Consider the following 11286-nt stretch of genomic DNA (forward strand, 5'->3'; position numbering starts at 1 on the left):
CTGGTATAAGTATTGCTACTCTAGCTGTTATTTATTTATTTATTTATTTCTATTTTCACAAAATACCTTTTTCCATCTCTTTACTATCAGTCTGTATGTATTTTTCTATCTCAAGTGAGACTCTTATAGGTAGCACATGTGAAGGTCTTGTTTTCTTATTGTTCAGCCACGCTATCTTTTGATTTGAGCATTTAATCCACTTACAGTTAAAGTAGTTGTTGATATATATGTAGTTATTGCCATGTTATTATTCATATTTTTTTTTATCTTTTTCCCCTTCTTTTTGTTCTTAAAGAAGTCCCTCCAACACTTTCTGTAATACTGGCTTGGTGGTGATGGACTCTTTTAGCTTTTTCTTATCTGGGAAGCTCTTTATCTGTCCCTCGATTCCAAATGATAGCTTTGCCGGGTAGAGTAATCTTGGTTGCAGATCCTTCCTTTTCATTGCTTTGACTATTTTGTGCCAATCCCTTTGGCCTGCAAAGTTTCCGATGAGAAATCAGCTGTCAGTCTTATGGGACCTCTCTTATAGGTGACTAGATGCTTTTCTCTTGCTGCTTTTGAGATTCTTTCATTGTCTTTAAACTTCGCATTTTAATTATGATGTGTCTCGGTGTGAGCCTCTTTGGATTCACCTTGTTTGGGACTCTCTATGCTTCCTGGGCTTCTATGTCTATTTTCTTCTGGTTTTTTTCCATCATTATTTCTTGAAATAGGTTTTCAATTCTTTGCTCTTCCTCTTCTCCTTTTGATATCCCTATGATGTGGATGTTGATATGCTTGATGTTGTCCCAGAGGCCCCTTAAACTGTCCTCGTTTTTTTTGGTCTTATCTATGCACTTTTATTCTCATCCAGCCACCATCACCTATTAATCTCCTAAATGGCCTCCTTGCTTCCAAGTTTGCCCTTCTCCAGCCCTCACTCCACATCGAGCCTGAGTGGTGCTTCCAAAATGGAAATTTAATCATTATCATTGATTTCAGGTTAAAGGCCAAATTCTTTCATGTGGCCTAGAATGAATCTGACCCTTGTCTGCCTTTCTACCTTCATGGCTCACAACTCCAGGCTCAAACACCAAGGTCCAACTGTCCTGTTTTGTTCACATCCTTCTGTGCTTACGCTATGACCTAGGGACTTTCCCTTGGCCCTTTCCTCTCTCCCGAATATTTTCCCCACTCCTCTCCCTCTGGCCATACTCATCCTTTAGGTCCCCATGGAGATGTTAGATAGGACAAAGTTCGCAAGGTCTGGGCAGTTCTTACTAAATGCTATTCTTGCTAAGTCTTAAAATGTAGCACAGTATTTTGCAGAGGCAGCTGTACCCTGATGAGCCTGAGGAGCCAACAGGATAAGTTTAGCGAGTCACTAAGAAATCAACATGTAATTAACAAAATAGTGTATATAAGCAACGGCTAAACCTTCCTTTAGAGATACAGAACATTAGGTGTGAATCCCATGTCTCCTTTACTTCCCGCAAGTAAATAAAACTACCTAATGACAACCATGTCTCCTTCTTGAATGGAATACCCCAAGCGGCGAACCCCTCGAGTTAAGTAAAAGAAACATCACTTTTCTAGGAAGTGTTTTTTTGATCTCAAGTCGGACATAGCTGCCCCTAATCACAGCCCTTTTCAGATGGCACTTGGCTTGCTGTTTACCTTTCTTCTCCCACTGAACCACAATCAGCTTGAAGGCAGGATCACTTCATTGTTTCCAGGGCCTAGCATTGAGTCTGGCATATAGTGAATGCTCAGTAAATATTGAGTAACTATTTGAATGAATAAATGAAAGAACTGAACATATGGAAATAAATGAAGACAAACCAAAGGAGAACAAACAAAGGCTATCTATTCAGAGCTTGCTATATAGCAAGGGAGTCAGTCACTATTACTTGCTTTTTGGCAAAGACTCAAAGTGGGAAAATTTCATAGTGGAAAAAAGGGAAGATTTCAGATGTGCCCCGATTGGAGATTGTTGGCATGGGGAAGCTGTAGGCTGGCTAGCTAGAAGTGGAGTATTCCATGTGATTGGTTAGGGACGTAGAGCTGTCTTTCTCTGTTTGGTTCTAAGTTGGAAGCATGGACAAAAATGAGGGAAGCTATTAGTTACTAATCAAGTCCTGTCCATTTGGGGTCAATTGTTACAGGGGTTGTTATTTGGCTTCCTGGACTGGTTATTAGAGGCTACTAACTGATTCTCTACAAGTCTGACTTGTAGATAGCAGGCTGGCTTGCAGATTTTGGACTTGCCAGCCCTCACAATCTCATGAGCCGATTCCTTAAAATTTCCATCTATCCACATCCTATTGGTTCTATTTCTTTGGAGAACCCTGACTAATACACTGGGCAAGATGTGCAAGACAAAAATTCTCCCCCACAGCACAAATGAAGATAAACAGGACCCACCTCTGTAAATTATTTCCCACTACTCCACCTAGCCATCATTCTTCTGTACTTCTAATTCCTCCTTATTAAATTAGGTCAAGATCTGATAACACTTATTTATGGTTGTTGACTAAGAGACTATACTTTAGCAGGTGGTTTTCAGCCAGTATGTGATGTCATTAGCATTTTAAACTTTTTGATTCTAAATTGAAGAAGAAAAAGCCTTAACATTATCTTTGAGTAAAGAATGTTCCACTAACAGGCTGAGATGTGTTTATCATAAGGCATTCTAAAAGTAAATCTGTCTTAAGTCTTCAGGGTGGGGCACAGCCAGATTTTGTGGAATCTTAAGTTTATAAAATTTGGAGATCTCTATTTAGAAAAAATAATGCAGAAATAACTTCCTTTTGCAATTTTTCAGTGATATGTACTATGAACACCTTTCCATGGCCTCTCCCAGGCCTTTGAAAGGGTGTTGTAAAATGAGGGGCTCTTATTAGCTTTGGGGTAAATCTGGATCTTCTGGTCATTTCAGGGTGGGGACAGAAAGGGTTCCTGCTTTGCTTGAGAGGAAGGCTGGGGCTGGCTTGATTCCAGCTGCTGGAGGAAGACACATTCCTCTTCCTCTAGGTCCAGAGTGTCCCTCCCCTCCAAGTGCTACCAGTGAGAGTTGCCAGACCCTTGCCCCACTTCCATCCCTTGGCTTGCCTCCTTTCCTGCCTTAACCCCCGTCCCAGAGTTTTCAGGGCTTGTTTTCCATGCTCTTGCACATTGTTTCTTTAGGGAGTATCCAGTGTTGTTTCAGATGACAACATGCAGCCCATAGTCCACCCTGAAAACGCAAATGCCTCTCTATGCTTCCTGAAGCTTTTCAGTCTTTGAGGACAGCATTTCTGACTGGAGGGGAGGTAGTGTGATTGCAGCTGCTTCGTGAGTGGGGATTTTTCTCAATGGTCCTTTAGCCACATTTATGGCCAGCATTTCCTCCTTTCTTCTTGCCTCTTCAGACTTCCAAATACTGGGTTTACCATTTCACAGAGGCAGACTCATGCTATTCAAAGCAGTGGCTTTCTAATTACCCAGGGATAAGATTTTTATGTAGTTTGCTTTCATGTATTTCACTGAGTCTATGAATTTACTATCACCTCTTCTCATTTGAGGAGAAGCTTGATGACTAGATGAAAATTCTGTGAATTCCAGGGGGCTGACATTCTCATTGTCCCTCTGAGCTCTGAATTTTTGCATCTTCAGAACCACTTGGCTCATTTGCACTCCACATCTCATGGAATTTCCTTCCCCTCTGCTCCTACCAACTGAAATTGGGGCCTTCTCTTTGATCTTGCCCCACAATCACTCACACAAGACATGCATGTATCATAGACTTTACTGAAAGAGTTGGGACAATAGCATTGCTTTATATCATGGTAAAAACAAACAATTTAAAACTACATAAATATAATTCTTGTTTCTTACAACCACTTGTGAGAATTCTTCCCTTGCCTCTTTTTTCCCCAGACTTGAGCCTCTGCTAAATTGATTGCCATCTCTTTCTCCTAATTCTTTACTCCCTCAGAAAGCAGAAGTAGCCTCATTCAGTTTAAACTTAAATAAAATAAAACAAAACAAGTTCCTCAAGCCACTACACTTAGTACAAATAAAAAACAGAGAGAAATGAAGAAGATAGGATCCCTCACCATTATGCAAAAATGGACCCCCCCTTTTTTTCCCACGTACTTAAGCATGTCAGCTAGAGGCACATACATACACACACTAAGCCAGCCTTGCCTCAGGTGGATAGATCCCTCTCTGAGTTCCCAGTGATACTCCATCTCCTATTACTTCATTTCATTTTCTCCTCTTGGATCCCAAAAGCTGTCAGAGAAAAGCACTACTCTTTGTTCTCATTTAATGTAAGTTCATGGCCAGGAACCATCCTAAATAGTGAGACAAGAAAGAGACAGACCTGGAGAGAACAGAGTGATAGATAGGAGTAATCCTAGGAGCTGGAAGTTTTATTTAGGAACAAGGAAAATGACTCCTGTGATGGAAAGACACATCGTAGATCCTAGGACATTTCCATGCTATGCACACAGTGAGCATCCTCAAAAGTTTCATTATAAAAGGCTAGCACAAAGACAGATTCTAAACCTAGACACCCCCATCCTGCAGCTCTGCCTCTGCCCCTGCCCCGAGTTTCTCGAGCTCTTCACTGCTGTATCCTGTGGGGCACAGGTGGTAACTGGTACCTGAGGACTCTTTCCAGGAAGAGTAGTGATGATGCCATAGGCTGCAAATGCCATAGATGGTGGCCAGTATGGCAGCCCCTAAGCCCAGGTGCCAGCAGAAGAAGATGGAGAGGAAGGCGAGGTCCGCGGGGTTTTCTCCTTTCCAGGGCTGCCCAGAGGGAGGAACATACATCACCACGCAGAGCTGCAGCAGCCAACTGCTGAGCACCAGCCCCATCCAACACTTGAGCACCCAGAGTTGGGGCTGATCAGGGACCCAGACTTCGATTGTGAGCACCAGGCTGACCAGGAAGGTAGGAACTACGAACAGGATATGCACACGCATCTCCAAGGCGCTCTTGTTCTCAGTGTGGGCTACCATCAGCAGTGCCAGCACACAGAAGGCCAGGGCCTCAGCTGCTCGCTCCAGCTTTATATTCTGCCGTGCCTGGCATGACTGGCTCACGATGTCCACCACACCACTGAGCAGAAAGAACCCATACATAGTGACATGCTGCCAGTTGTTCTGGAACAGAAATGGCCGCTGAGGGTCCTCCCAGTCTATCATCTTCAGCCGGTTGACTCCTGGTGGGTAGAAGAACTCAAGAATGATGCCAATCAGGGCGATGACAACTTTCGCCACCCCTTCCACAGGTACCAGCTGCCACCACTTGTGTCCTTGCTTCTCCCTTGGGGACAGAGGGGGCTTGCAGAACCTCTGTTTTCGTAGCAGGGCCAAGGACGTCAGCACCGAGTAGTAGATTGAGAAGAAGAGGAAGAACATCCCTGGCAGCAGGTGTCCCTTGAGGGTTCCCATGGTCTCCGCGTGTGTGTCAGGGCCAGCAGGGCAAGAGCTGGCAGATGAGCAGCAGCAACCTAACAGGGCTCTTCTCACAAGCAAGAGTGGCTGCTTTTTAGCTGTAGAGAGATCTCTCTGATCCAGCCCCACTCTGGCCTCCCACACTCAGAAAAGCATACCTCCGTGCTGGAAGTACCTGAGCCACTCCCAGGGTGGATCCCTTTCAGGGTTGTGGCACTTCACCTCACTCTGTTCCTCACTTAGATCAGCTAGGCCTGGGATTGCCACCTGTGCACCTCACGGCAGGCACTGGTTTACCCTTTCTCTCACCTCCCTTCCACCTTACCCCTCAACAAAGAGAGGGGAGGGGAAAAGTTAAGAGAGAGGGTGGCTAACTCTCTTTTATGACTGTCTCTTGGTGCCAGGCACATTGCATATTTTTTTCTCATTTAAATCCCTCAAGAACTGGATGAAGGACTTATTATTGAGCAAGTTTTACAGGTGACATAAAGGCTCAGAGGGGTAAAGGGATACGCACAAGATAATACACCTAGTAGCCAGCACAGCAGAGTCAGGGGTCCCAGATCCATTCATCTGTTTATGAAGTCCAGAGTTCATGCACAGCAAAAGTACTGAATCTCAGCTCCAACATTTGCAAGTCATATGACTATAAGCAAGTTACTTTGTCTTCTTGAGCCTCAGTTTCCTGATCTGTAGAATGGGAACAATAATTACTTCATAGGTTTGTTGTTATGATTAAATAGAATAATGTATGTAGTATCTGATATATAGCAAATACTCAATTATTGGTAGCGATTATCAGTAATTTTACTATTGTTACTACTAACATTCCTTGCGAAATTCTTGTGATGCTGTTGTTCAGATATTTCTAGAAATGACACCAAAGTAAGAATCATAAAAAAATGAAAAACTTATATTTAAAAATTAAGTTTTTTATTAATAGAAATTAAACATCACAATTAATAATTTATTTATATGTTAAATTACTGTTAAAAAACAAATTTCAGAAGAAAAACAGACTATAAAATTTTACTCTATATGTAGCAAAATGTTACATATCAAAAAGTTAAAAATGAACACCTCAGTAGGAAAATGAGCAAATGACGTAAAGTGGCTATTCACCTAAGAAAAATGACAAATACTTAACAAACCTATGAAATTCAAGATAGTAGATCTCACTGGTAAGAAAATGAATAATAATAAAATCTTCATGATATCTCCTTTGTACTAAAAGTTTATCTCCTCCCAATATTCATATGTTGATGCTCTAACTCCCAAGGTGATGGTATTTGTAGGTGAGGTCTTTGGGAGGTGATTAAGTTTAGATGAGGTCATGAGAGTAGGGCCCTCATGATGGGATTAGTGCTCTTATAAAAGAAGAAGTATTATAAAAGTATTTTATTGTTGTTGAGTAGAGTGTTCATATGTTTGTTTGATGTAGTTGTTCTGTTTTATTGTGTTGTTCAAGTCCTCTGTTTCCTTCTTTATCTTCTGTCTGGCAGAAGAGACAAGTGATCCAGATGAGGGCTTAGAAAGAAAATAGAGCTATAGAAAAAGCTTCTATCTTCTTAGAGAATACATAAATAATCATAAACAGAATGTTGGTAGAAATATGACTAAAGGCTATTCTGGTGAGGTCTCAGATGGGAATGAGGAACATGTTATTAGATGATAAAGAAGAGGTGATTCTTACTATAAGGTGGCAGAGAACTTGGCTGAACTATGTTCAGGTTCTAGCATTTTGTGGAAGGTAGAACTTGTGAGAGATGAAATTACATGTTTACTGAGAAGATTGGTAAGCAAAGTGTTGAAGAAGAGGCTTGGTGCCTTCTGATGCTTATAATAACATGCAAAAAGAGAGAAATGAATTGAAGCCATTGTTAAGCAAAAAAGAACCAGAACTTAAAGATTGGGAAAATTCTCAGTCTGTACATATTGCAAAAATGAGAAAGCATGTTTTAAAGAGAATACTAAGGGTGTGGTCCAACAACTTTTTGATACGGAGATTAGTGTAGGTAGGAACCACAGATCTAATCAGCCACCTCATCAAAAACACTGCCAGTTTGTACTGAAGAGGACAGAGCTGAGACCAAATGGAGAAAGGCTATTGGACTTCTTAGATCCTACAGGACTAGACCATAGAACTATTTAGCTGTGTGTGTGTGCTGTTCTTCAAGACAAGGGAAGATAGTCCCAAAGGCAATTCAGAAATCATCACGACTGGTTTCAAAAGTGGGGACTATTGCCTTGGTTTCAACAGGCTAGACAGTGACCACCTGGAGATTTGGGGGTGGGGCCACCCAGAACTGTGGGGTGGCAACCCACCCAGCAGCCCAGCAGAGCCACAGGGGTGGGGTTGTCACCCCAGTGGGTCTTGAAGGCAAGACCACCACTTCAATGGGCAGAACATCAAACCAAAAAATATTATTCCCTAGCCTTAAAATCTAATGACACTTGTCTTGCTAGGTTTGCACTTGCTTGGCACCATCACCCCTTTCTTCCAATTTTTCCCTTTTGGAATGGGAATGTGTACCTAGCCTTTCCCATAACTATATTTTGAAGCACATAACTTCTCTGGTTTCACAGGTTCGTACTCAGAGAGGAGTTTTGCCTTAAGATGAATCATACCTTGAGGGTGTCTCACCCATACCTGATAGATATTTAGATGAGACTTTTAGATTTTAGAGTTGGTGCTGGAATTGGTTGGGACTTTGGGGATGGAATAAATATATTTTGCATATATATTCACAATTTTAGGGGGGCTGGGGCAGAATTTTATGAACTGAATGTATCCCCCCACCCTCAAATTCACATGTTGAAGCTCTAACTCCCATTGCAGGTGGGGCCTTTGGGAGGCAATCAGGTTTAGATGAGGTCATGAGGTTGGGGTCCCTATGATGGGATTAGTGTCCTTATAAGAAGAGAAAGAGAAACCTGAACTCTCTGCCATGTGAGGACTAAGAAGGAAAGTGGTCATCTGCAAGCCAGGAATTGGGTCTTCTCTAGGAATTAAATTGACTGGCACCTTGATTTTGGACTTTCCAGCCTCCAGAACTGGAGACATATCTGTCGCTTAATCCACTGTCTATTGTATTTTGTTATGGCAGCCTAAACTAATACATTGACCCATTGGTAGTTTAAGAACGTATTTCCACAAATTTGTGAAATTTCAGTTTTCCTTCTGTTATTGATTTCTATCTTCATCCCATTGTGGTTGAAAAAGGCATTTTGTATGATATCTTCCTTTTAAAATTATTACGACTTGACTTGTGGCTTAACATGTGGTCTACCCTGGAGAATGTCCCATGTGCACTTGAAAAAAATGTATATTCTGATGTTGTTGGGTAGAGTGTCCATATTTGTTAACTAGATCTAGTTGGTTTATTGAGTTGTTCAAGTTCTCTATTTCCTTACTTGTTTTCTGTCTGGCTGTTCTATCCATTACTGAAAGTGGGGTATAGAAGTCACCAACTATTATTGTAAATTGTCTATTTCTCCCTTTAATTCTGCCCACTTTTGCTTTATATATTTTTGAGAGTTTGTTAGGTGAGTAAATGTTTGTAATTGTTATATCTTCTTGCTGTATTGACCATTTTATTAATATGTAATGTTCTTCTTTGTATCTTGTAAGCATTTTTGATTTAATGTTTATTTTGTTTAATACTAAGCTACTCCTGCTCTCTTTCAGTTAGTATTTTCATGGAATACCTTTTTCATCTTTTCACTTTTATTCTGTTCATGTCTTTGGACATAAAGTGAGTCTCTTGTAGATAGCATTTGGCTGGATCATGTTTTTTATTTATTCTTCCAATTTCTGGTTTTTTTTTTTTTTTGACTGGAAAGATTAAACCTTTAACATTTAAAGTAATTGCTGATAAAAAGGGACTGGCATTTTGCTATTTGCTTTATACTTTATAGCTTTTTTGGTTCCCCATTCCTAGCATTACTGTCTTCTTTTGCATTTAGTTGATTTTTTTTTGTAGTGAAATACTTTAATTCCCTTATTTCCCTTTGCATATATTCTATAGCTATTTTCTTTGTGGTTGCTATGGGAATTACACTTAAAATCCTAAAGTTATATCAATCTAATTAAATTTATAACAGCTTCAATAACATACTTCCAATAACTTCGATAACATACAAAAACTCTGCTGCCATATAGCTCTGTCTCTATCGCTTTCAATTATTGATGTCATGAAATTACATCTTTTTGCATTATGCATCTAAAACATAGATTACTAATTGGTTTTAATGCATTAGTCTCTTAAATTGTGTAGAAAACAAAATGTGGGGTTACAAACCAATGTTACAATAATTCTAGCTTTTAGATTAATAATTGTGTTTTTAAATGTATCAGTCTCTTAAATTATGTAGAAAAAAAGTAGAATTACAGGCCAAAGTTGCAATAATACTAGCTTTAATAATTGCCCATGTGTTTACTTTTTTGAGATCTTTATTTCTTCATATGGCTTCAAGGTACTGTCTAGTGTCCTTTTATTTCTATCTGTGACTCCTTTTAGCATTTCTTGAGGGGCAGGTCTAGCAGTAATGAACTCCCTCAGCTTTTGTTTATCTGAGAATGTTTTACATTCTCCCTCACTTTTAAAGGACAGTTTTGCCAGATATAAAATTAACTTTTTTTTTTTATCAGCCCATTATCTTTGTATCCCCAAAGTTTCTAATGAGAAATCTGCTGACAATCTTATTGAAGATCCTTGTATGTGATGAGTTGCTTCTCTCTTGCTGCTTTCAATGTTCTCTCTATTTTTGGCTATCATTAGGTTGACTATAATGTGACTATAATGTGGGTCTCTTTGAGTTCATCCTACTGAGATTTCATTAAAATTCTTGGATATTTATATTCATGTCTTCCATGAAATTTGGAAAGTTTTCAGCTATTATTTTTTCAAATATTCTCTCTGCCCTTTCTCTCTTCTTCTTCTGAGACACTCACAATACTATGTTGGTCTGCTGATACTTTCCCACATGTCCCTTGTGCTCTGTTCATTTTTTAAAAACTTTTTTCTTTCTGATCCTCAAACTTGATAATTTAGATGGTCTCATCTTCAAGTTCATGAATTCTTTCTTCTGCCTTTGAATCTTTCTAGCAAATTTTTTATTTTAGCTATTATATTTTCCAGTTCTAGAATATCTCTTTTGGTTTCTTTCTTTTTATTTATTTATTTATTTTAAAAGCTCTGTTGGTATTTTCATTTTGTTTATACATCATTCTCTTGACTTTCTTTTTATTTCTCTTATTTTTTTAAAATTTTATATATGTATATATATAGTAAATTCCACTCTCCCCACCCCCACTTCCACCCCTGACCTACGGGTGTTGCCATCTCTCCTTAAGAACTGGATCTCTGAAGGCAGGTGTCTCCTCCTATGCGCTTGCAGCGCACACCGGGGCCTGGTGCATCCGGGGGGATTGGTGCACCTGGGACCTCGCACTCCTGGGGTATGGTCCATGGCTCCACTGGGGCCCGAACCCAGGACCTTCTGCATGTAAAGCAGATGTGCTAACCACTACTCTATGGAACTATCCCTTAATTTTCTTTTTTAAAAAATGTTTATATTTATATTTTTTTCAATTATAGTTGACATATAATATCATGTTAGTTTCAGATGTACAGCACAGTGGTTAGACATTTATATAACTTATGAAGCGATCACCTGAAAAAATCCAGTACCCATCTGACAACATACATAGTTATTACAATACTACTGACTATGTTCCCCATGCTATACTCTATATTCCCATGACTATTTTGCAACTACCAATTTGTACCTCTTAATCTCCTCCCTCTTCAACATCCCCCACCCCCAACCTAACAACCATCAAAATGCTTTCCG

General features: G+C 39.9%; 1 protein-coding gene across 1 annotated transcript; it reads right to left on the reverse strand.

Moving 5' to 3' along the window:
- Nucleotides 1-4533: 4533 nt before the first annotated feature.
- On the reverse strand, nucleotides 4534-5427 carry LOC120592858 (transmembrane epididymal protein 1A-like). The gene has a single exon (XM_039850553.1). The coding sequence runs from the start codon at nucleotides 5425-5427 to the stop codon at nucleotides 4534-4536; it is 894 nt and encodes a 297-aa protein (XP_039706487.1).
- Between the last annotated feature and the right edge of the window lie 5859 nt (nucleotides 5428-11286).

Source organism: Pteropus medius, unplaced genomic scaffold (assembly GCF_902729225.1).
Source record: "Pteropus medius unplaced genomic scaffold, Ma_sr-lr_union100, whole genome shotgun sequence".
NCBI lineage: Eukaryota > Metazoa > Chordata > Mammalia > Chiroptera > Pteropodidae > Pteropus > Pteropus medius.

Bases quoted from the DNA above. Each gene is read 5' to 3' on its own strand.
- LOC120592858 (XM_039850553.1), bottom strand. From the start codon at position 5,427: ATGGGAACCCTCAAGGGACACCTGCTGCCAGGGATGTTCTTCCTCTTC.